Here is a 26,236-nt window from a genome sequence, read left to right as displayed (position 1 = left end):
TCGTTTTTCAATCTGATTTTTGCGTTTGGAAACTTTGATCCAGTCTCTACACGCCTGGATTATGATCCCCGCACATATCGTGCGTTTTGTGCGCGAACGTGTCCACGTGTTACCATAGCGCACAGTTGGCTTTTTTCAATGCTTTTTCATGTAAACACTGGCTGATAAGCAGAGATACAGCGTGGCAACGGATATGTCTTTTTCAATGGGGTTTTTTGTATTCGAAAGCTTGTCACCGAGTCTACACGTCTACTAGATGAGTCGCGCACAGATTGTGCACGATGCGTGCGCGTGCCCACGTTAAAAGGTAAGGACAATTTGGCAGCTGCTTACTACAGCTATGTTTAAAATGGCAGAGAAAAAGTTAAAGTTGACACCTGCCATAGAAGCCACGGATCACTCAACTTCTCCTGATTAGCTTGGGTGGTCCCACTGGAATGGGTGTGCTGACTCGGACATTTGGGATTGCCCTGGCTTCCGGGGTAGAAGGTCTTGGGGGATTGATTGGCCCCGTTGGGTCAGGATACCAGGGATACCGTCTCTGTTCTCACCAGAACCATGCCAGGAGGTATGGATCCAGAAGGTAGTTGGAAGGTCTGTTGTGGTCTGACGGCAAGCAGAGTTGCCATTATAGTTAATGCAGGCTGACCAACTCTGTTGACCACTGGCTTCGCACTGGCAGCCAGTGTGGCAGTTGTGCCAGCACTCACACTTTGATGAGGCTGGCTAACAGCTAAATTGATGCAACGTTGGTTCCGATGTTCCGAAAATGACGGGATTGACAGGAACAGGCTGGTTGGTCGCCAACCTTCTGGTGTGCAAGAGAGAGTTTTGGTTCCCCTGGCATCACAGGGATCTCCATTCTCCATATATGGGCATAAAAGGGATTTGGTTCCCATGACATCACAGTGATGTCAGAGCGTGAGAGTCAATCAACAAAAAAGACAAGCGTTACCCAGACAGACTGACAGACTCTCCCTTTTATGCCCATATATGGAGATCCCTGTGATGCCAGAGGAACACCACATCCCTTTTATGCCTATATATGGATATATGGAGATCCCTGGGATGACAGGGGAACAAATCCCTTTTATGCCCATATATGGAGATCCCTGATGTCCACATCACTGTGACATCACTGTGACTCTGTCCCTTTTATGTCCATATATCACCCTACTTGCGTGCTCTGCTGGCACACAAGTAGGCCATATTTAGCTACAGTATGTGCACAAGGTGCCAGTTGGCACCTCGACAGAGTGCAGTCTAGTTCTCAAGGGCAAAGAAAAAAAGAAGACAGGCTTGGTTTCCTTGTGGATCTCTGTTGATGATGGTCAGACTCAGTCTTGGTCAATCACAGTGCAGCAGTGAATCTGAGATCATGAATTCACAAAATGTGAAAAAAAAAGAAATTACACCCTGTGTGAAATGAGCGGTGCCTTTTATGAGTTAATTTCATTAAACCCGCAAGCTTCACGGGATGGACATACGGATGGACATACACACAACACCAGGTGTAGGAGCTGTTAGCACCACACAAAAAATAAAAATTCAAGAAAATGTTGATGGAACTGGCTGCTGTCCAGAATCCCTGATCCGACCAATATACCCATATATAGGCATATATGAGGACCCAGTTGTACAGAACCGCCAACCTGACCGATATATATGCACATATGTGGGCATATATGGGTATATCGGTCAGATCATCAGTATATGTCCATATATGCCCATATGAGCATATACTGATGACATCAGGGATCTCCATATGTGGGCATAAAGGGGACAAGGACAGATGGGTACAACGGGTATTGTATTAATCTGGTAAGGTATTCCCAACTTGCATTGTTCCCGACTTGTATCATTCCCGAGTAGGCCGGTTCTGGTCAACTTCTTGCGTGTGAATGTATCTGTCCTTTCTTTGCACAATTCGAGAACTGTACAACAGATCGACTTCAAACTCGGCGTGGGTCACCAAGGACTCGAAGTAGTGGAGTGTGAAGTTGGTCGGATTATCATTAAAAAAAAAATTGATAAATCTGCAAATTCCCTTATGGTCGGATGAGCAGTTGGGATCTCCATATATGGGCATAAAAGGGACACAGACAGTCATACTTATACAGAGAAAATAATTACAAAAGGTGTGTTGTGACATGTGTGGAGATGTATGATGTAATAGTACTGACATGTTAGGCCTCCAAGCACTACCTTTCTGTGCGACTTTCATGCCCATGTCACCAATATGGTGATACCGGCACATACATAGGCTGGTTTCCAGGTATTATGACAATGGGTGTGGCACTGCACTAAGTACTCTGACAATGGGTACAATGGACCTGAGGGGCATGTGTCCAAATATGGAGTTCCACACGGCACCAGACTTGGCCTCCAAGTACTCTGATAACGGGTATTGTCTATTAGGACTAGGGATTATAAATTATTTTTAGTGCAAGGTTGCATAGAGATTCCAAGTTTAGCTTCCATCTTGTTTTGTGACTCTTAGCTGCTATAATGGTAGGCACCCTCACAACTGTATGAGGTGATCTCATCTCTGGATAATGGACATACCAGTATTAGCTGGTTGGACCCAGGGCCTCCATGGAAGATGCCCTTGCGAGGGCTGACCTGTTGGTGTCCGGGGTAGGGCCGGTGGTGGTGGTGTTGTATGCCACAGGGGTCACCCAGATACGGGAGGTGGATATCTTCTGGTTGATGAGGGACTGGCGCAAGGCAGGAAGGGTTTTCTTGAGGAAAGGAATGATTTTGGGAGAATGAGGGATGTCAATCTCTTCATGGAGACGAGTGGCGAATTCATCTGGGTCAATGTTAGCATCGAGTATAGCCTGCACCAGGTCTGTTACTTTCTTGCAGGTCTCCTGAGAGCGGCTAGATGAAAAGTGGATCATCCTATTCAGAAACTTCTTACATTTCTGCACATCGTCCTCTACACAACCAGTATTTCTCAAGGTGAAGTTTGGCTGAACCAGGTCAGGAGGTCTCAGCCCGGCTGTCTGGGGAGCTGATGCCGGCGGGATGTTGGCGACTGTTTGGCCCTGTTGGGTCAGGATATTAGGCATTGGTGCCCTAAAGCCAGTGGTCATCACAGACAATTGAGGTGTAGCAGTCCTTTTTGGGCACACACCAGGCCCTGGCCTTGGGGGGACTGTCTGGCCTTGTGTGATCAGGGCAAATAATTTCTGTGGTATATAGCAAAGCTGGCCATCGTTTAGTTTCACCAACTTTAAGCCAGGTTGTGCAGCAGGGTTCAGCTGAGGTGCAGCGGTCGTCATGGGGCTTGAAATATGCACCGGTGTCTGCTGTCAGATCATCAGTATATGTCCATATATGCCCATATGAGCATATACTGATGACATCAGGGATCTCCATATGTGGGCATAAAGGGGACAAGGACAGATGGGTACAACGGGTATTGTATTAATCTGGTAAGGTATTCCCAACTTGCATTGTTCCCGACTTGTATCATTCCCGAGTAGGCCGGTTCTGGTCAACTTCTTGCGTGTGAATGTATCTGTCCTTTCTTTGCACAATTCGAGAACTGTACAACAGATCGACTTCAAACTCGGCGTGGGTCACCAAGGACTCGAAGTAGTGGAGTGTGAAGTTGGTCGGATTATCATTAAAAAAAAAATGTGATAAATCTGCAAATTCCCTTATGGTCGGATGAGCAGTTGGGATCTCCATATATGGGCATAAAAGGGACACAGACAGTCATACTTATACAGAGAAAATAATTACAAAAGGTGTGTTGTGACATGTGTGGAGATGTATGATGTAATAGTACTGACATGTTAGGCCTCCAAGCACTACCTTTCTGTGCGACTTTCATGCCCATGTCACCAATATGGTGATACCGGCACATACATAGGCTGGTTTCCAGGTATTATGACAATGGGTGTGGCACTGCACTAAGTACTCTGACAATGGGTACAATGGACCTGAGGGGCATGTGTCCAAATATGGAGTTCCACACGGCACCAGACTTGGCCTCCAAGTACTCTGATAACGGGGGTATTGTCTATTAGGACTAGGGATTATAAATTATTTTTAGTGCAAGGTTGCATAGAGATTCCAAGTTTAGCTTCCATCTTGTTTTGTGACTCTTAGCTGCTATAATGGTAGGCACCCTCACAACTGTATGAGGTGATCTCATCTCTGGATAATGGACATACCAGTATTAGCTGGTTGGACCCAGGGCCTCCATGGAAGATGCCCTTGCGAGGGCTGACCTGTTAGTGTCCGGGGTAGGGCCGGTGGTGGTGGTGTTGTATGCCACAGGGGTCACCCAGATACGGGAGGTGGATATCTTCTGGTTGATGAGGGACTGGCGCAAGGCAGGAAGGGTTTTCTTGAGGAATGGAATGACTTTGTCAGAATGAGGGATGTCAATCTCTTCATGGAGACGAGTGGCGAATTCATCTGGGTCAATGTTAGCATCGAGTATAGCCTGCACCAGGTCTGTTACTTTCTTGCAGGTTTCCTGAGAGCGGCTAGATGAAAAGTGGATCATCCTATTCAGATACTTCTTACATTTCTGCACATCGTCCTCTACACAACCAGTATTTCTCAAGGTGAAGTTTGGCTGAACCAGGTCAGGAGGTCTCAGCCCGGCTGTCTGGGGAGCTGATGCCGGCGGGATGTTGGCGACTGTTTGGCCCTGTTGGGTCAGGATATTAGGCATTGGTGCCCTTAAGCCAGTGGTCATCACAGACAATTGAGGTACAGCAGTCCTTTTTGGGCACACACCAGGCCCTGGCCTTGGGGGGACTGTCTGGTCTTGTGTGATCAGGGCAAATAATTTCTGTGGTATATAGCAAAGCTGGCCATCGTTTAGTTTCACCAACTTTAAGCCAGGTTGTGCAGCAGGGTTCATCATGGGGCTTGAAATATGCATCGGTGTCTGCTGTTGGACTGAAGTACCCATTACAGGTATCTGACCAGCTACATTGAGCAACCTTGCACTGGCACTAGGCTGGTTGGGCATGTTGGTGTTGGAATTCATGAATGTAACTGGGGAACCTGTGTCTTTTGTACCCGGAGGAGTGACCTTCCTTTTGGGTTGCAAAATTCTGCATGTCAATGAGAAATCAGTGGCCTGGGTCTCATCTGCAAGTTTGCAAAGCATGGGAAAAAGTGTTTCACTCTTGTTGTTACTGCAAATTATTTCTAAGGTGTGACTATAAAGTGATTCTGATTCGGAATCATTTCTGGATGCCACTGAAGACTGGGGTATGGGACCGTTGTCCATGATGATGATAGTCCCTATGGCTGCTGCTCCACAGTCCCTCTTTGATCACACAATGTCCCTGAGAAGCTGTTCTCTCTTCTTACTGTTCTCTCTTCTTTCTGCTCTCTCTTCTTACTCCAGATATATATCAATACAATCTAGACTAGACTACCAATATATGTTTCAACCGGCCAATTAAGTTGCTGAAATATTTCTCATCCAACTTTTAAAGATACCAGGCCGTGCTTGGTGACGCAAGTTGAGACTTGTGTCAGTAGGTTCCATTTATGGTAATATAGCTTCCTTTCCACGCTCTGTGACATAAGTTTGGATTTGTGTCGATAGCTTCATAATGGTAATATGGCTCCATATATGGTAATATAGCAGCCAGCCACATCTGTGAATGACAATTGCCTTGTCATTCACAGATGCATTGCCCGCAAATGGTGCAAAATGATGCAATGATGCGGGTGTCCCACGAATGACGACATTATGACATTTATGGACATTCCTTGCGTATTACACTTTTCATTAATAAAGTAAACAATAGAAAATGAGAAGGAATAATAAAAGCGCTAGCAGGTCCAAACTCTGAAAGGGGCTAGCAGAAATCATCGTAGACTAGACTGGGATCAACTGGAGCGGCTATAACCTGGCCTCACCAGGCGGTGGAAACTAGAGCGGATGTCGATAAAGCTTGTGCTCCTCAAAAATGATTCCCCTCTGTCATCGATAACATCATCATATGTCTTCCATGCCCAATATTGGATAATCTGAGCCCCACTGACTTCCTAATATATATTTTCTTCACAATCAGTTTAGTATAGTTTTCAACTTTTAAAGTTCACACAAAAGACAGTAAGTAGTAAAAGTTGGCAAGTATTAAGCAAGACCTTTCACCAAGACAAAACAAGGACTAGATGGACTTCCTAATATCAAAATTAACTAGCCTGTGCACACTGTCAAGGTGCCAACTTGCGTCTTGTGCACTCATGGCCATATATGGCCTTTTGTGTGCCAGCGAGCAGGTACTGTGATCAGTGATGATGAGTGCTGTCTGTATGTATGTGGGTGGGTGCCAAGTTGCGCCTTGTCATTTATATCAGGTCTCATATCAGGAGAACGCTGTCTGCTGGAAATAGTCGGCAACGAACACAGTACTTGCGCGCTATTTAAAAAAATGATTGGCAAGTATTAAGCAAGACCTTTCACCAAGACCCATATCTGTGTGGCTGGTTTCTGATAGGGATCTCCATGTATGGGTATAAAATATATTGTATGTATATGGATACATATTATTATTAATAAAGGATAAAATAAAAAGTCCATATATGGTCATTCCCAGAAACAAAATCCCTAACCCTGGCCCAAGAGCCTGCTTTACTCTGATTTACATCCTACCTTCCCCGAAAACGTTAATATTAAGTCCATATATGTATATGGATATATTAATAAAGGATACAATAAATAAAATGTCCATATACAGTATGGACATTCCCAGATGATGCCCTGTTATAGGGTACCCCCTTATGCCCATATATGGAGATTCTCAGGCATCAAACCAAGGCCCTGCTTGGCTTTACTAATTAACATACATTTTATGCCCATATATGGAGATCCCTGTCCCAATGTCTATTAAGGACATATCTGGGAATGCCCATATTTCGTAATGCCCATATATGGGCATGTTTACATAACATTGTTGACTATCATGCAGAGGTCTCCATATATGGGTAACTGGTCCGATATACATCACTGGCCATATGGCCAAGAATTGGCGCCCTGAGGCGTCTTACTAGTTATTAGCTGTAATTGTCTTGCCAGATTGTTGGGCTACATAAGATCAGAGAGGCTGCTTTAAGCAATTGTAAACATTTCCAGACACACAATAATGTCACCTGAGAGCGAGCGTTATAAACTCGACAGGAAAGAGGAAATTCTAGGAGACACGTACAGCTTACCTTGTTTAAGTGTTGAACAAGGACAAGAACAGAAAATGATATTAAGAGAAGAGCTACAGATGTGCCATTTCAAAACCTCACACGTCTTGCCATTGGCAAATTACAGTAGATTTCCAGAGAATTGGCAGAACATTGAGCTTGTAGATCAGCTATTTTTGCTATTTTTATGACCTTCTCTGATCTACCTATTTTCAATGGAAATTGAGTGGTTTCCTGCCATTTGGGGGTTTCTGCAAAAATATGCTCCATTCTCCATTAACCCATTTAGGCCTGGGATTATTGAATGCTTTAACTATTGAAAAATAGCAGATATACAAGCTCACAGCGCGGCACCGAGTGCCGCGCTGCGAGCTTGTAGATCTGCTATTTTTGAAAAATCAAGATTTTCTTTTGCAAGTCTTTGAATATATCTATTTAAAAGCGAACATTTGTAACTCAAATATTTGCTTCTGGTGGTCCCTGGAACAACATATTTTGAGATGAGAGTCTGTGGCCAAATACCTGTAATTGTGGGGGTCCTTGACATGAAAACGTATGAGAACCACTGATTTAGAAGAAGGATTTAGAAGTCGGGTCAAAGATCGGGTTAAAGATATTCAAAGACTTGCACACCTTTTCAAGATTTTTCAAAAATAGCAGATCTACAAGCTCGCAGCGCGGCACTCAGTGCCGCGCTGTGAGCTTGTATATCTGCTGTTTTTCAATAGTTAAAGCATAAAATAATGGTTAAAGTGGTTAAAATCTAACGCGACTCGGGCGCTGCAAAATGCATTTGCAGGACATTTTCAGGAAAAGAGCAGTAAAGCCTGAAGACTTGAAACGCCACATCTGTATGTCGATCGGCGACTTCTGGGGAATGGGAATATAAATGATCGATGAAATTACGCTGCTGTGCCTTGTGCATAAATGAGCATAGCGTCCCCCAGGGAGCAAGATGTAAGCACGTTTCTATAATTTCTGCTCTTCATCTTTACTAGAACGTTAGCTTAGCCTACTTCAGAAACAATCATTTCATTGACTTTGTCGCTCAAAAACGGGCAGAAGTGGACGTTTGTGTGAGAAATGGCAGCTCTGGCTCAAAACATTACAGGCCACCGTCACAACACAACACTCGTATTCAACAATTGAGGTGTCATTAAGCACTTCATTCTTCATCCTATGATGAAATAAAAGAAAAGGATGTCATCCACCCTCATAGGTACATTGGTGTGGCTTCAGCCTTACAAGTAAAAGTCCAGAATTCAAAATGTACTTGACTGAAAGTATGAAAGTGTTGCATCTAAATGTACATATAGTACCAAAAGTACAAACTGTTTGAAAATAGCAGATCTACAAGCTCACAACGCAATGTGACGCGTTGTGAGCTTGTAGATCTCCCCCTGAAGACCATATGCGCCAATGCTGTCAAAATAGGGCCCTGAATGTTAATTGAACTCATGGAAATTACAATTTACAGATACAGATAGTGCAGCCCCTGTCACTCACAGGCGTTGGCCGGGCAGAACCCATTATCAAAGTACTTGGAAGCCAAATCTCTATGTGGTTGAAGAACACTACACACTTCACAGAAAGCACTGCTACCTGCCTATATTCCTATTCCTCAGGGTAAGCATTTGCATAGCACTAGCTAGCAAAGGATGGAAAGCTTTAATCCTGGGCTGAAGTGACAGATCCCTGATGGAAGAGGGGAAGCCCTCATCCCTTATGATGCCTCATGCTTTTTAATTAGCATGTGGGTCAAAGGCTCAGTGGGGGAGTCTCTGAACGTGCCTGTTAAAAGCCAGCTCTCTAGAGGAGGTGTGCCAACCTTGGGGCTAGCCTCAAAGTGGCAAACGCAATGAAACAAGCAGCCTAGTCATAATAAGATTAACCTTCCGGTCTCATCCGGACACAAAATGAAGGTTGAATTTGGGTCAGGTGTAAAAAAATAATAAAAACCAGTAAGACTCCCTAATCGGGAGATAAGCGACCGTAGGTCTCGCTAGAAGAGGGCCATGTGAGAAATGAGGGGTGGGGTCTCCGCGTTGCCTTGGCGGACGAATAGGTACCGGCCCCGGCTCTCCCGGACGCTCCTAGGCCGAGTTAGGGCATTTTATGTGAGCTGCAGTGGAGGGGGTCCTCCACTGGGGGTGCCACCACTTTTGCATCCGTTCTGGAGTAGCAGGAGTGGGTGGTCCCCGGGAATTCCCCGTGAGCAGCCCCGTGGGGGTGGTCATTTGGTCATTTTTGCACATTTGGTATTTTTTTTACACCTGGGGGTCCCCCAGGGACCTGGGGGTCCCTGGAACTCCGGGGGTCCTTGGAGGTTGTAGTTTGGCAGGTAAGGAGTGTGTGTGCAAAATCTGGCATGGATCGGGGCAACGGTTGCGGAGATATGAGCAGGGCAAAAGTGTGACGTCTGACGTGTGACGGACGGACTGACTGACTGACGCACAGACACCTGGTGGAGCTTTCTGTAGTAAGTGCGACCTACGGTCGCAATAAAATAAAAATCACACCCGTGTGAACTGAGCGGTGGTTTACCCACCAACCCCCCTCCCCCTCCCCCCCGTGTGTGTGTGTGTGTGTGTGTGTGTGTGTGTGTGTGTGTGTGTGTGAACAACAGCGCCCCTCCCTTAACATGTGTGGTCAGAAAAGGTACTGCCAGGCTACATACACGGCCGGACGGCCGGACGGACGGACGGACGCATACATACCCACACACACGGCCACGTATAGGAGACGGTGTGACCACCGCTCAAAAAGAATTTGAAAAAGTATGTAGTCACTGCATTGTGACTATATGCAACAGGGAACGGAGTCTGTGTTACGTTATTTGAGAGAAATCTATGCATTTTACTGTTATTTCTCTAGAGGAGGTGTGCCAACCTTGGGGCTAGCCTCAAAGTGGCAAACGCAATGAAACAAGCAGCCTAGTCATAATAAGATTAACCTTCCGGTCTCATCCGGACACGAAATGAAGGTTGAATTTGGGTCAAGTGTAAAAAAGTGAAAAAGTATATAGTTACTGCATTGTGACTATATGCAACAGGGAACGGAGTCTGTGTTACGTTATTTGAGAGAAATCTATGTATTTTACTATTATTTCAGACCAATAAATATGTCTTATGCGTGAGTTAACAAAACTGCAATAAAGCAAATGGTTAAACAATGATTTTAACATTGGAAGGGGGAGGGGAGTGAGTTTGAGGGAGAGTGGAATGCCATAGAATCATAGATGAAAGGACATATGATTGGCTACAATCCTAATAGTGACTTATTTATACAGTAGATAGGCAAATAACAGCTCATCTTACTTGGACACTAAGAATACATAATGTTGAATGAAAGAGCCAGGCATCCCCGACCCCGTGTCCCACCTACTGTGTATGGAATGGTGACCTATTCACCGCTGGCACAGGTATGGCATTCGAGAATCTGGTTTCTCTCAGAGATTCCAAATTGTGGCATAATAACTTGATATTTGATCCATGTCAAGTCAAGAAGGCATACAGAATAGTCTTCATGTTTTTCTGTAATTTGCATATTTATTCTAAACACGGATGTAACACTCTTACACGGATGGTTGGACACCGCTATGACGACCAGCTACATTGATGGAGTACTATCTGCGGTGGAAAACAACGTTCCTGGAAAGCGAGTAGTAGCGCAGAGTCGAGCCGGTACCATACAATGGAAAACTGCCATTTGAGATTCTGTTTAGATCAGTTTCATGTAATGTTACAGCGCACAGTTCTAAACGTGACACTGCTGTGACATTGCTGTCCTTGCAGCCTATGGCCTGTTGGCAGACGTGCCACTGGACATTAAACAGAATGCAGACATGGTGACCTGTGCACATAACCTGTGTCTTTGTGCATAATCACGTTTCTGTGTGTGTGCGATGGATTATCGCAAGAGAATGGGTGATGAGGGTGATGGGGACAGACAAGCATGACCCCTGACTGCCATCCTTTCCTCTCAATCTATTTCCTCAATACTGTGCGAATGCCTGTGGCCAGTTCAACACTGCTGACTCATTCCAGTGTGTGTGTGTGTGTGTGTGTGTGTGTGTGTGTGTGTGTGTGTGTGTGTGCGTGTGCGTGTGTGTGCGTGTGTGTGTGTGTGTGCGCGTGTGCGTGCGTGTGCGAGACAGATGCGAAGTACATCTGAATGTTTTACATGACTGACTTTGCTGCGATTAATTGCATTTCAATTACATTTAGTCAATAACATTTAAAATCAAGGATATTTTTAGAACCAAACAACCACCAAATGAATGAATAATCCACACAAAGGTGGTATATCCAATAATGGTGTAATGGCACCTGGAGAAGTGGACATAAGTGTGTGTGGGTATACAGTACAGTATGTGTGTTGCTGCCGTGGACATCTCTTTACCATTAGTCCTAATGCTACATGACAGTATTAGATCAGCCTTGTAGCTACTCAACATGTATGCGCACACGTACACACGTACACACGTACACACCACACACCCCCCCCCCCCCCCCAGCACACACACACACACACACACACACACACACACACACACACACACACACACACACACACACACACACACACACACACACACACACACACACACACACACACACACACACAGAAGCCACAACAGACAACACCACCCTGATGGACAATATTCCTGGGTGTTACATGAATATTTTTCATACCTGCTGTTATCACCACCCCCTCAGATGAATGCAGGCGCTATGGGGTGCAGTAAGCATTTGATTAGACCTCTCCAGATTAGATTTCTCAAGCACTGAATGTGTCTTTCACACACAAACTCCCCTAAAGCTGGGCATTAAAACAGCCAATGATCTAATAGTTGTGCTTTATGTGTGATGTTGAATTGCGGAACCTGAAGACACTTCATTTCCATTAACTGACAGAATAAAACAGTGTGACCTCATAAACTTGCCATATTTTGTGACCTAGTTAAATCCTAAATGATGAAGCCTGTTTGAGTTTCAAAATTCAAATCAATACAAAAAAAAAGAAAATAGCATTGTCCAAAGGGTCTCCTGAGGATATGAATTGTTTTGTGTAAACAAAATATTATTTGAATATCCCATTATGACAGTCCTGAGTTTGCCTGACATGTCTCTTAATCACTTATTTGTATCGATTGGCCAAATACTGTCCACAGTGCTTGTACAGTACTTCTTGAAGTCTTGCAAATCGAGATTTTACATGTGATGTCATCCAAAGTCCCCTAGAAGAACGGGTGGCTTTCCCTGACAGATCTACAGGGAAAGGCAAGACCACGTAGAGCATCCACATGAAAGGATGTGCATCCTGGTGACATGCGGTGACCAGGCCTTGTTCAACAGTCTGATGGTAGTTCAGAAGAAGCTGTTCAGAAATCTTGAGGTCTTACACTTGATATTACGGTAGGCCTCCTTACCTGGCCACAGTCGTAGTAACAGGGAACAGTTTGAGGCTGGTGTGGTCCATGTCCTTGATGATACGGTGAGCTTTGACTACACGCAAAGTATTTCTTTGCAGTAGCGCTTCTCATTTATTTTGCCTGAGTGCTGCTAGACCTTCGACAGTTTCAACAATTCCTATGGTGTATGACAGTACACCTGCAGCAGTGCAACAGGTATGTGTGATAAGTGATCAAAGCAAGACACTGAACCCCTAACTGCCCCTGATGAGCAGGTTGGTGCCTTGTGTCGTTTACTCCCCATCGGTGAGTACATTGTACATTGTACATTTTGCTTTGGAGAAAAGTGCTATATAAATGCAGTCTATTTACCATTTACCATTATTGCTAAGCATAATTATGAAATATTCAAAAGTTATTTTCAATAACTGAAATTAAACTTGACCAATCCCCCAAACCACTGTTTGATTAGCACTACCATGCAACCACTCTACATATCACTACAGGAATGGTCCCTCTAAATGTCCTTATTATTATACAATTCAACAATTTACCTCTGTAGTGAAAAGGTCATTCTGAATAAGGAAAGTCATCATGAGAGATAGCGAGGAGCTAATTCTAGTAGCTTATTTCCTTTAAGGGTTTCAAATTGGCGTCTGTATTTTGGACATATCATTGGAGGCAGATAGAGAGATAAGATATTTTCTCAATTTTTGTGCAAAACCATCGTTGACAAATTACGGTATAAAAAGGATGCTATAATTATTTTTATATTATTGATGATCAAACTTTATATTGCCCAGCACTAGCAGAAATATTGCTATATTGCATAAAGTACAAATTAATGAAGTAAAAAAATAACACTAGTGGCTGTTGATCCTGCATCACATTCCAGAAAAATGTTCTCCCTCCCTGAAAATGTAACAGAGAGAGAGCGATAGTGTGTATCCATCTACGTCACTGTGCATGGACACGGACATGCATTATTATGTGTTATTGGGTGTGCACAATATTGTGTTTGCGCAAGATAGGTGTGTAACAGTGTGTTATGTGTATAGATGTATATGATTGATCTTGTGTGTGTGTGTGTGTGTGTGTGTGTGTGTGTGTGTGTGTGTGTGTGTGTGTGTGTGTGTGTGTGTGTGTGTGTGTGTGTGTGTGTGTGTGTGTGTGCGTGCGTGCGTGCGTGTGCGTGCGTGCGCGTGTGTGCAGTATAGGGGATGGCTAGTCCCCCTGCTGGATGATCCCTGGTTGATGCATCAGCATCAATCTGCTGTAGAGTCCCTCCTCTCGCATCCCAGAGGGGTCACAGGTAATCAATATCCAGCTCACCGCACGGGAGAGACCAGCTACATTAGCCCACAAATAGTTAAAGTATGAATAGCATGGGCAGGGTCTGTTGTCAAGTTGTATAGCCAGTTGTAACTATCACATCAATACTGTGTGTGTGTGTGTGTGTGTGTGTGTGTGTGTGTGTGTGTGTGTGTGTGTGTGTGTGTGTGTGTGTGTGTGTGGGACACAAGTATGTCTGTCCATTTGCAAGAGTGCGTGTGTGTACTGAAGCAGTGACCGTGATGTGGATCATGAGACCGCTTAGGTCAGACAGTGCTGACCTCATGTATCAGAACACACATGCACACACACACACACACACACACACACACACACACACACACACACACACACACACACACACACACACACACACACACACACACACACACACACACACACACACACACACACACACACACACACACACACACAGTGAGGTCCTTACCTCTGGGGCAATGTAGTCCGGAGTGCCACAAAAGGTGCGTGTGGTCACACCCTCGACGATGTTCTCTTTACACATGCCAAAGTCAGCAATCTTGATGTGTCCTTCAGAGTCCAGCATGACGTTATCTAGCTTCAGATCCCTGTAAGGACAAAGGCTTTCGTTTCATCCACTACTCTTGCTATTAGGATTATGCTTTTTAACCCAAAATTGGAAGAAGACATGGTTTTGGCCTCAGCGAAGTGACTGAAAAATGCTCTTCTTTACCTAAAATGTATTTATTCATAAATTATTACAAATAAAAGCCCAACTAACTTAAGTGATTTATCAGAAGATGATGCAACGTAATATTGGCATTACATTTGGAGGGGAGTGTACGCATTATGCGATTAACCCATTTAGGCCTAGAATTATCGACTGCTTTAACCAGTGAAAAATAGCAGATATACAAGCTCACAGCGCGGCACCGAGTGCCGCGCTGCGAGCTTGTAGATCTGCTATTTTTGAAAAAGTCGTGAAAATGTGTGCAAATCTTTGAATATGTATTTTCAAAGCGAACGTTTGTAACTCAAATTTTGCTTCTGGGTGGTCCCTGGAACTAGATATTTTGAAATGGGGGTCCGTGGCCAAATACATATAATTTTGGGGGTCCTTCACATGAAAAGGTTTGAGAACCACTGACATAGTAGTCTCTCCAGAACAGACTAACTGAGCTCCAGTTAAGTGAAAAGGACCTTTTCTTTGACGATGGCTGGCCAGATTGCTGACATAGAAGCATAGGTTTTTTCAGATCTACAAGCAGATCTACAAGCTCGCAGTGCCGCGCTGTGAGCTTGTATATCTGCTATTTTTTATGTTTAAAGCATAAAATATTGCGTCATAATGTGTTCAGGCCTAAATGGATGAATCTACACCTGTATTGTCATAGCTACCCACCTGTATATGACTCCTTTGGAGTGCAGGAAGAAGAGGCCAACAGCGATCTCTGCTGCATAGAACCTGTAATGACACCCAGAGAGAGCAATGTCAAAACCCACCCATTATCAGGATGTTTACATGGACACTATAACCTGATAACTGTGAATAACCAGATTACAGTCATATTTTCACTAAAGAGTTTACATCGTTTTCAGCAATCCAATTTCCCAGATAAGTTATGAGTTCAGGACACGATTTATTTGATAATGAGGTTAATGTCCTGAAGGAAGAGTGTTACAGGAAGCATCTAGTTCCATAAATAAATGAATATTTTAGTGGTTTACAAAGCCTTAATAATTTCATGAATTCATTGTTGCATGAAACCTGTTTCATTGTCATCCTACGCAAGTTGTTGTCCACCAACGCAAGCCATGCCACTGTGTATACTGTAGAAACATAGCTTAGCATCCAGTTCACTTGGGAACCTTTTTGGTGTATGCACATAATCAAACACAGACTATGATCTATAGTACAGTATACAAGCCCCATTAAACCGTAAGTCGTCACGAGTGCAAAGCCCTACTTTTACAAGCTTTTATAAATAAATAGGAAGTAGAGATAATAAATGTAGGCACTAAAGGCACTTCTACCTTGTCTACCACAAGTTGAAATAGATATTACGTATCTGACATATTGATAATCCTGCAATTAACAGTTTCCATGTTTGGCTAAAATTGCAGATTATCGAAAAATGATGGTTTGTTGTGGGATAATATTTTCCAATCCCAGATGTTCAATAGAATTACTACTCAATTAATCAGAAACACTCAATTAAAAATAAATATGTTAGAAACCACTTGGTACTGATACAATACAACAAAGCACACACTTACACTGCCTGGGGCTCCTTGAACTTGCCCACTTGCTGGATATGGTACATGAGATCTCCTCCATTCACATACTCCATGACAAAGTAGAGACGGTCCTGTCATGAGAGAGAGTGAGAAAGTCAAGAAATGTAACTAACAGGATAGCCCCTGACCAACTGAGCACCACCCTTAGGCTAGAATGTCTAATTGCACACATACAATCTTAAAAATGGAATGGGTAGATTACAAAAAGAAGGAAAAGCAGGAGCGCAGGACTTTGCCAGGCTGGTGGCCTACCCAAGGCTATGTCTGTAGCGGGTTGCAGCCATTACAACACGAGGAAGCTGTGGGGGAAATAATGTCTAAATGTGTGTAATTGGCCATGTGTTGGTTTCTGCTAAGAGTTTTGTACTTTAAAACACAGAAAACATTACATGGTACAACATTTCACCCACAGTTGGCCCTCATCAGCCTGACATTTACACATGTGTTTGAGCGAACAAGAATTTTGCATTGTATTTCTAATTATTACTATCTATAGTTTTCAAATGGATGATATCTGACATAAAGAAGTGGACCTTGGCAGTGCTGTACAATACGTACCACGGTCTGGAAGCAGGAGTGGAGGTATGTGAGGAAGGGTGGTTTGCCTTGCTGTGCCAGGACCCTCTTCTCCACCATGGTGCATTCCACATCGTCATCCTGGATCACCACATCTTTCTTCAGGATCTTTATGGCATACAGCTCCTCTGTGCCCTTCATCTCTGCCAGCATCACCTTCAGAGACGGGGAGATGATGGAATAGTCCCTAATTCAGTGACCACGTCGTGATTTGTAGGATTCACCCCAAAGCGGGACAGCTTCGTCTAAGAAAGTGGGAGAAACACTGCCAAACAAACACAAACTATCTAAATGTTGGCACGTCTTTCCCCTTGAGAATACTGCAGATGCCAACTCTTTCATTGTTTCGGCCCTGACCTTTGTTGACAGTGATTGAGAAAGCCAGCATGACAGAATCGTCACTCTGCTACCATCTGGGTATAAAGGTCCCCGGCTTGCAGCTCTTTGTGATGTGCTGCATAATTAGCCTGCATTAACCAGCCTTGGCTTGCGGTCGTGAGTCGAGCATCTTACATGCCAAGCAGTTAGTTGTGGGGCACTTATAGGTCTGAAATATTTCTTCCCATTGGCTCCACCCACTGGCCACCGGGAACAGTGGGGGGCTTTTTCTGCCTTTATTGATAGGTGTACAATAGGCTGACAGGAAACGGGGAGAGAGATGGGGGGGGGGGGGGGGGGGGGGGTGACACACAGCAAAGGTCGTCAGGATTGGGACTCGAACCTGCGACGCTGCAAGGGCTGGATTACCAGTCTACTATAGGTGCCTGGACCACTACCCTGTGGCCCAGGCACAGGCAGCTTCTAACTAAAGCTACAAGAGCTCACAACAGAAAACTGAGTCCAGTTCATGTGTCTGTGAGTGTGTAATGCATGCATGTGTTTCTCTCACCTTGCCAAAGCTGCCTTTCCCCAGCACAGCCAGGAAGGCGAAGTCGTTGAGTTTCACCTGGTCCAGGTTGCTGCTGAGGATAGTGCGGTTCTCGTCCGACGGGCTGACCACCTTCTTCCCAGGGCCCATGGCTTTCTGCACTCAGAGGACAGCGCAGGGGGCATTTCATGAAAACGTGAGCGTCAAGTGAGAATTTCAATTTCTTTATTTGAGTCCACATTTATAAAATACATTACAAGGGAAGTGTTGAAATGTGGTATAGAGACTTTGAACTGGAGTATGCAGTTTGGTGTAAAAAAAAAAAAGGATGATTGTAATTACTGACTGTATAATGTGATGACTAAAGGTCATCACATTATACACAGAAACAAAAAGGGAAACAATGTGAACCGAAACGAAACTCTGTGCTAAAACTACTTTTCATTCAATCATTCACAACTCAGGCAACTGCACTTTCAGTCATTAAATAAAAATCCTGTTGCAGCAGAAGTCAGAAGGTAAGGGAATCAAATCAAACAGAGAGGTGCTATTATGTTGCAGATGTCAGAGGTGGTTTCAACAGAAGAGATATAGGAGCATAAATGGCATGACATTAAAATGGTATTTATTTATTATATGCTACTTGATTGATTGAGTTAAGGTTCCATTAAAACAAACGTTATTTTTATCTTTTTATTTTGCAGTTTTTTAATGGTGGGCTTTCGTCTTACTGCATAATTATTAGCTGTGTCTGCTGCGATACACAATTTGCACCTGGTCAGTCTCATCCATCTCATGTAAAGCTACATTTCATCCATCCTTATCAGTACTGAACAGTCACCAAACAATCACCCAACCATTAGCCAAAATTCCTTACTGTGACATTTGTATCAAACTAGAGGTTCTCGTGTCTATTCGCTGTCGCCATCATATCGACTAGCGTAGAATATAGCCTATATACTATTATTTGTCGTTGTCAAATACAAAGCCCTTATGGGGTGCGTGCATGCGTGCATGGCTGCATGCGTGTGTGTGTGTCACTGTCACACGAGCAGTGCTAGCCAATCAACGGCGACTCCTACCGAACAACTACCTACCACTCTGCAAAGTGGACGTGGCCAGTTACTCAATTGCTTGAGTTTCTCCTTGATGATACTGTGCTGTCAATGGTCAATTCAATTGTTACAAAGTAATACCAGACCGTATTTTTAATATTCATATTACATGCATGTCCAGACAGAGAGGTCATCATCACACCTTAACAGCATGTAGACCTCCATTCGAACAAGAGAAATAATTGATTTTATGCAACTGCCATCACACCCAAACCATGCTTAATCCAAGAATGGGATTTACACAAGATAAGAACTTTCGGTACATTCGATACTTTGACCTGAAACATAAACACAGACATAACCACAAATGCCCACACGCACCCACACACACAGTTCATAGCAATTGATAAGGAAGCATTGAAATCATTCTCTAACTCTGCAAAATACAGTACATCCTCTGTATATGCGTAGACGAACGTACGCACGCACACACATGCACGTGATGCAACATTCACCATATTCCCAAACACGCACGTCTGACATAAAACAGAAATATAGTACACAGACTCGTGCTAAAAGTAACCATTGTTGTACCACAGTCTCACTAATGCAAGCTGCAGAGAGTGGGCCATAGTGGCTGCTACGTGTTGATCATAATAATTCTTTGTTTAAAAAGTACCAAAAGTTCTATTCAGAAACTTGTGTGGGAGGCCCCCTCCCTCTCGTGCACAGACCGTAGAAGTTGGCTAATTCTGCATAGCAAATTAATGACACTCCATGGAAAGCCCAGAATCCCAAGGGAAATACTATAATCAAATGCTTTGGCGATGGCAAACCATTGGAGAAAACTATGAGGGGCCCTTTAGGCCAAATATAGTGAAACACTTTTACACACACTAATGAGACAGTCTTATACGTACTACTGAAATGCTTTTACATTCAATATTGAGACACTTTGACACACGCTGTTGAGACACTCTTACATATACTAATGAAATGTTATACGCTCGATAATGAAACACTCTTACGCTCACTACTGAAACACTCGTACATACATACATACTTAGTAAATCTATGCGCGTTCGTATATGAAACCATATACATACTCAACTGAACACTTACGCATGCATATGACAAACACATACACATACCTATATACTTCTGTGCCATATACACATACGTACAAAATTATTTACACATATATATCTGAAACACTCACACATCCACCCATGAAAAGGCTGCATATATATTACTGAACACTCGTAGGTGTACAACTGAATTTATTGTATCTCACATATATTCATGCAAGTAGTTTCACTAGTATGTATAAATGAATTCAATGATGTATAAACGTATCATTTCAGTGCTATGCATACGTGATTTCAGTATAATGTATGAAAGAGTTCCACATATAATCGTACGAGTCATTTCAGTACTATATATATACGTTATTTCGATATTATATATATACATTATTTTGATAGCATGTATATATATATAATTTCATTACTATATGCAAATAAATCACATGTATTCATACAAGTAATTTCAGTTATATATATATATAAGTCATTTCAATAGTATATATACATGATTTTAATAGCATGTATATATATAATTTCATTACTATATGCAAATAAATCACATGTAATCAAAAAAGTCATTTCAGTACTATATATATGTTATTTCGATAATATATATACATTATTTTAATAGCATGTATATATCATTTCACTAGTATGTATGAAAGAATCTCACATGTAGTCATGAAAGTTTTCAGTAACCTCGCCTCACCAGGCTTTCCCTGAGGTTTTCAGTAGCACATACAAATCATTTTCACTGTCACCGGAAGGTGACCAAAGTCATGTGACCGAAGTCACGTGACTTTGTTTTCTTCCTGCCTTCAGACTGCAGACCACAGCTCCATCAGATGTAAACAACATTTGCTACAGACATGGAGGTAGGTGAGGGCAAATCTTCTATTGTTATTATTATAGAATGATAGAATCTATTTAATAAACTAACGTTTGTAAAGTGTTTTTTGTCAGTTATGTCTTAACGGTTTTGGTTTTGATTTGATGTAAAGAGAGTTTACTGTTAGCTAGCGAAATTAGCATTTTAGCTAAGTCTTGTTGCTGAGTTGGCTTAGCCTGCAGTTTTTACAAGCCATGGCTCTATCTGCTTACCCTAATCTGTTCAGAGAGATGACAGTGCAACGTTTTTGCTCATCTATATCAGGCAATCAGGGCAATGAGAACAATGCTAATGACAGCGATTTTTTTCATTGTATTTATCATGGAAGGTGTGAATCTGTGAACAATATCAACAGATCTGACACAATCTAAATGCAAATACTCAAAGCATAAGTTGACGGTCGTTCACACTTAATGCTTGGCGTGAAGAACGGGCCGTTATTCTTTGAAGATATAATGAAAAATACATGAATTATCCCATACTAATTAAATATAATCATGTAGCCATAAAAAGAAGGGGTTGTCAAAGTGGGACTCGGTCTGTGGGTTCCTTTAGGGGGGTCTAAATTGACCCATACAGGTCAAACTTTGGAACCAAATGAACCGGTAAGGGTCCATTTGGTTCCACTTGTACACTGTCAGAGTTACAAACTTGTGTCCATTTGTTTTTAATATCAATCATTATGATGGGAACCAGTGGGACCCCTGGGGGTCCCTGAAATCCACTTTGAGAACCACTGTCAGTGTTATTTCTGTAAGGGGGTCATTTGTTTTACATCCAATTTATTTTTTTATCTTTCAGACTCAGAGACATGATCAGCGCCTTGGTTCCAGAGAAGATGACCATAGCCGGGTTTTGAATCCACCCATCGATGCTTACTTTCTACTGCAGGAGTCTTCAACGTGTTCAGGCCATGTCTCAGGCCTTAGCTGAGATCAACTCTGGTCAACTCTGGCCTTGTGGGCCTTTGGAGGTTAAAAATGGTCAGTGAAAAAGTAAAATAAACTGAACATTTTAGATTTTCATTTTTTGAGAATGTTGGAAGTGGTGATGTTTTTGAAATAAATGTTCAAATCTACATTCAAATGATAACATCGTTAAGCATGGGTCACACCAGCTCTTCAGTAAACACAATAAAAATTAAAGCTGCAAGCAGCGATGACCGGGCCCTCGGAGCTCTACCCACGTCACAAGGCCAGCAGCCAATCAGAAACCAAACAGGAAGTCAGCCATTTCGACTAATTAGTGGCTTTTTGGCGCATTTTTGGCCGTTATCACGGGTCGCACTTTAACGATAGTTTTTTGAGAAAAAATAGTTTTGTGAGAAAAAAAAAGTTGTTTGAGAAAAAAAAGTTTTTGAGGAAAAAAAGAATTTGAGAAAAAAAATGTTTTGAGAAAAAGAAATTGAATAATCTTTACGATTACAATAGGGTCCTCACACACTGTGTGTGCTCGGGCCCTAATTATTTTCAGGTCAGGATACAAGACCTGAAAGCAGCCTGGCATCAACCAACACCATGGCAGCCAGCCTAGGAATGCGCCCCCCAGCCATTGACCCTGGAACACCATGGCCAGAAGCCGATACAGCTGGACAAGCACTTCTGTCGGCAGCCAAAGAAAGTTTCGTCTGGGACCTCAAAGATCTTTATAATATATAATATATTTGAATTTGACCATTTAGTGGTAAATGTTTAACATAGACACCACGGTGATGACCTGCGGTTGCAGAGGTTTGGGCGTTATTTAAAGCTGTCTTAAGTGAGCGGTAGTTCTTAAATCAAAGATGAAACTGCAACTTCTCTATATTTTTATCAGTCTGCAAGCCTTGCTAGTAATGGTGATCGCGATGATGTTATTGCTTTTTTTTAAATAGGGTGCTGAACTGCATTCAACGCCTACAGCAAAACCCAGGAGAACAGAGATATACTAGTAAGACACCTCAGGGTGCCTTTAGGGCGAGGTCGCGCCAATTCTTGGCCATCTGGCCAGTGATGTATATGGGACCAGTTACTCCTATATGGAGACCCCTGGATGATAGTCAACAATGTTATGTAAAAACATGCCCATATATGGTCATTACCAAATATGGGCATTCCCAGATATGTCCTTAATATTTACACAAATATTAACAGCATAACACAATATCCTTAATGTCCTTAATATTGATAATATAGGAATCTCCATATATGGGAATAAAATGTATGTTAATTAGTAAAGCCAAGCAGGGCCTTGGTGAGTTAAGCCCTGGGTTTGGCGCTTGGGGATCTCCATATATGGTCATAAGGGGTCCTTTATTAACCCATTTAGAACGGGTACACATTATTGTGTATCATTATTTTATGCTTTAACTATTGAAAAACAAGCAGATAGCTCACAGCGCGGCACCGAGTGAGCTTGTAGATCTGCCATTTTTGAAAAAAACGTGAAAATTAGAATTTTGACCCGATTCTATAAGTGTCTTTGGAATCCTAAGGTTTTTTGAAAAACGTATGTTTCTATGTCAGCGATCTGGCTAGCCATCGTCAAAGAAAAGGTCCTTCTCACTTAACTGGAGCTCAGTTAGTCTGTTCTTGAGAGACTACTATGTCAGTGGTGCTCAAACCTTTTCATGTGAAGGACCCAAAAATAGAGCCGCGCTGTGAGCTTGTATTTAGCTGTGAGTGTGTTTACTTAGAGTCGAATTGACTCGGCTAGAGCACCCTGGTTAAATAAAACATGCTTCACTTCTGACTCCCAATATCATACTTGAACATGAATGAAAAACCACGCCTGAACATGTATTTTAAAAAATATTTTCGGCGAGTTGGGTCTCGCGGTGTTGCACCACGATTGGTTGCCTATAGAATTCCAGCCCTGCCACTGCACTCAGTTCGGCTCTGAGGTGGGTCACAGAATCGGATGGGTCACCAATTGCTGTGTAACAGCAATTGCTGAAATGTCTGGATTTGCTAGGAACAAGTACATACATGGAGATGTACACGTCTCGGTTTTAATGCGTGTTCATGTAGGACGGTGGTTCTCAACCTGTGGGGGGGTCCCCAAATTATTTTGTGGGGTCCCCAGATGATTAACTTAATGTGCAACATTGTTTTTTCACTCAGCTGTAAACAAACCAACATGAGGTTCAAGTGTATAGAGTGTATTATGCACATTTCTAAAGTGACAATTTAAGGACTATTTAGAACCTATAAAATGACAAACATTGTCCAATTTGTCAAATATTAGTGGCAGAAATTGTAAAAACAGCCGATCTACATTGTAGATCGGCTATTTTCACAATAGAACCGTGTTATAGAAAATGTAATGCCTCAACTCTTAGTGCTCATCAGGGTGGGGGGTCCCCAGTTAAAATATGACAATTTAGGGGGTCGTGGCCTGAAAAGGTTTGAGAACCAGTGATGTAGGACAGGCAGCGACCCCCAAAATAATCATTTTGTTTTTGCTTCCTTAACACATTGACCGCCATTTTAACATTCACTGTAGGCTCCCCTGCCATTTTGTTTAAGCATTTTCTTCATATTTAGACATTTTTCCTAAATTCCCTGTTTGCACGAAAATGTCATACAGTGCATGGATTAAAAGAGGACATCCTCTAGTCTCTCCAAAAAATATTTTTTTGTATGTACGATGTAGCAATCTAGAGTTTTGGCCATTTCAAACCCCTTGTTTTTTCAAAATCCAGGTGGAAATTCAAAATAATTGGAGTTATTGACCTTTTTGTGAATGATCTGTTTTCAAGTGGATAACTCACTTGAGATGTGTCTTTATGGCTTCAGGCATTATCAGATAAGTGTACTAATGTAATTATGTAATAGGATTTATTTTTAGAATTTTCTGTTTAGAAAAATGCAGAGAAAAATATTTTTATTGGCTATATCTGACCAAAAAACTCACATACTATATTGCAGTATTTCTGTGAGTATTTCTGTGAGCCCCCACTTGGGGGCGCTTTCTCTCTGTCTCTGTGTGTCTGCTGGTTGTCTTTTGCTCTGTACAGGTGCACACACACAAATAGACATAAAAGGGGGCATGAGTCTTTTTTCTAACATGTCCTAGAATGTGAAAATAGCAGATCTACAAGCTCTACAAGCTCAACACATCGCTCTGAGACTGTGACACATTGAGAGCTTGTCATTCAATTTTATATGAGATACTTCAATGGTTTCCAGTGGAAATAAGCTTAGTCTTTTCATGGATCTCCTTTTAGTAGACCTTGTACCAGTGAACTGTACCGTCATGAAACTGTACCTTTTCCTATGCAAACTTCTAATAAAGTCTTCAATCAATCAATCAAAGTCGAGCTTGTAGATCTGCTATTTTCACATTCTAGGACATGTTGGAAAAATGTCTCCCCCTGCCCCTAAAAAAATCCTCTGCACTGCCCTGCTAAACAGCTCCTCTGCGTCTTTGCTCGTTAGTAACGACACTAGTTGATCTCTTGCTTTTTGGGAGGAGCGTGGTGGGGGAGCGTGGGAGTTTTGGTGGTGGTCCGTGAGAAGTGTTGGCTGGAGACCAGGCAGGGTAATGAGAGGACGGACCCCCTTCCAGGGACCACTTCACTTGTCTCTGACTCAACTGGATCGCGTCGTGAACTTTATGTAATCGGGCAGTTTTATTGATTGATTTTGTAAGAGTTGATTATCGTGTTCCCACTGCTCTGCGGAGCGAAGCGTTGGGCCCGCGGACCCCCTGTTAGAAAGCCGACCAGGGACCCCCCTTTGCAAAGGACCGCCTGGCGCCAATGGCCTGCTTGGCTGCTTGTGGACCATTACAAAACAATATATTATAGCCTGGATATATGGATTATAACCTGTGGATTCTAATCAACCATCATCATTCTCAGGTATGTTTTAGAAGCATTTATATGGCGAATTGGCGATAATTATTTTGTATCTAGAGAGAGAGAGAGAGAGAGAGAGAGAGAGAGAGAGAGACAGATCTCTGAATCAGAGACTCTGATAGCACTGTGCTGATCAGGACAGGGGGACCACTGAAACAGACAGTGGTCCGTGGACCACCAGCCAGCTAAGAGATGTTCACACACACACACACACACACACACACACACACACACACACACACACACAGCTGTTCTCACACTTTTTTTTTCTTCTCTTTTTTTTCCGCCAGCCTTGTGTGCGCAAAATGCGTCACTGTGCCAGTTCACTGTGGGTTATGGGGAGATTTATATGCATTTGTATTGCAATTTATACATTATTACAGTCTTTTTTTCAAACACACTTACTTTGATGTGTGATATTTTAGGTTCTCTGTAAGATAAAAGGATAAAAATTTGTCACGAGCTGGGGGAGAGTGTAATTAAACATTACATTATATAAAAGCAAATTCTCGGGACTATCGGGCCTGGCGGGGAACGACATTGGGATTTTCTCGGGACTATCGGGGGAGGCGGGGAATGAGTTAAAGAATATTATACCTTAATGCAGACTCCAATGCTATTTCCACTATAGTACCTTATTTTATTGGTCATTGTCAGTAATTTTTCAATGGTTAAATTAATATATATCCATATACATACAGTATATGGACTTCAAGGGA

At 42.7% G+C, this 26,236-nt stretch overlaps 1 protein-coding gene across 2 annotated transcripts in view; it reads right to left on the bottom strand.

Annotated features, from left to right (window-relative positions):
* The window catches only part of LOC308281284 (protein kinase C alpha type-like), a 210,052-nt gene that overhangs the window by 37,038 nt on the left and 146,778 nt on the right, over positions 1-26,236 (bottom strand). For both annotated transcript variants that reach the window (XM_080721426.1, XM_080721427.1), the window contains 5 exons: positions 17,670-17,804; positions 16,763-16,936; positions 16,184-16,275; positions 15,309-15,371; positions 14,376-14,514 (listed from right to left, as the gene is read on the bottom strand). In XM_080721426.1, coding sequence (XP_080577552.1) covers positions 14,376-14,514; positions 15,309-15,371; positions 16,184-16,275; positions 16,763-16,936; positions 17,670-17,804 — 603 coding nt within the window. The remainder of the gene's footprint in view (positions 1-14,375; positions 14,515-15,308; positions 15,372-16,183; positions 16,276-16,762; positions 16,937-17,669; positions 17,805-26,236) is intronic.

Source organism: Nannobrachium achirus (genome assembly GCF_963921795.1).
Source record: "Nannobrachium achirus genome assembly, chromosome: 3".
NCBI lineage: Eukaryota > Metazoa > Chordata > Actinopteri > Myctophiformes > Myctophidae > Nannobrachium > Nannobrachium achirus.
The sequence above is the reverse complement of the archived record's forward strand: the minus strand, read 5'-3'. Positions and strand labels throughout refer to the sequence as shown.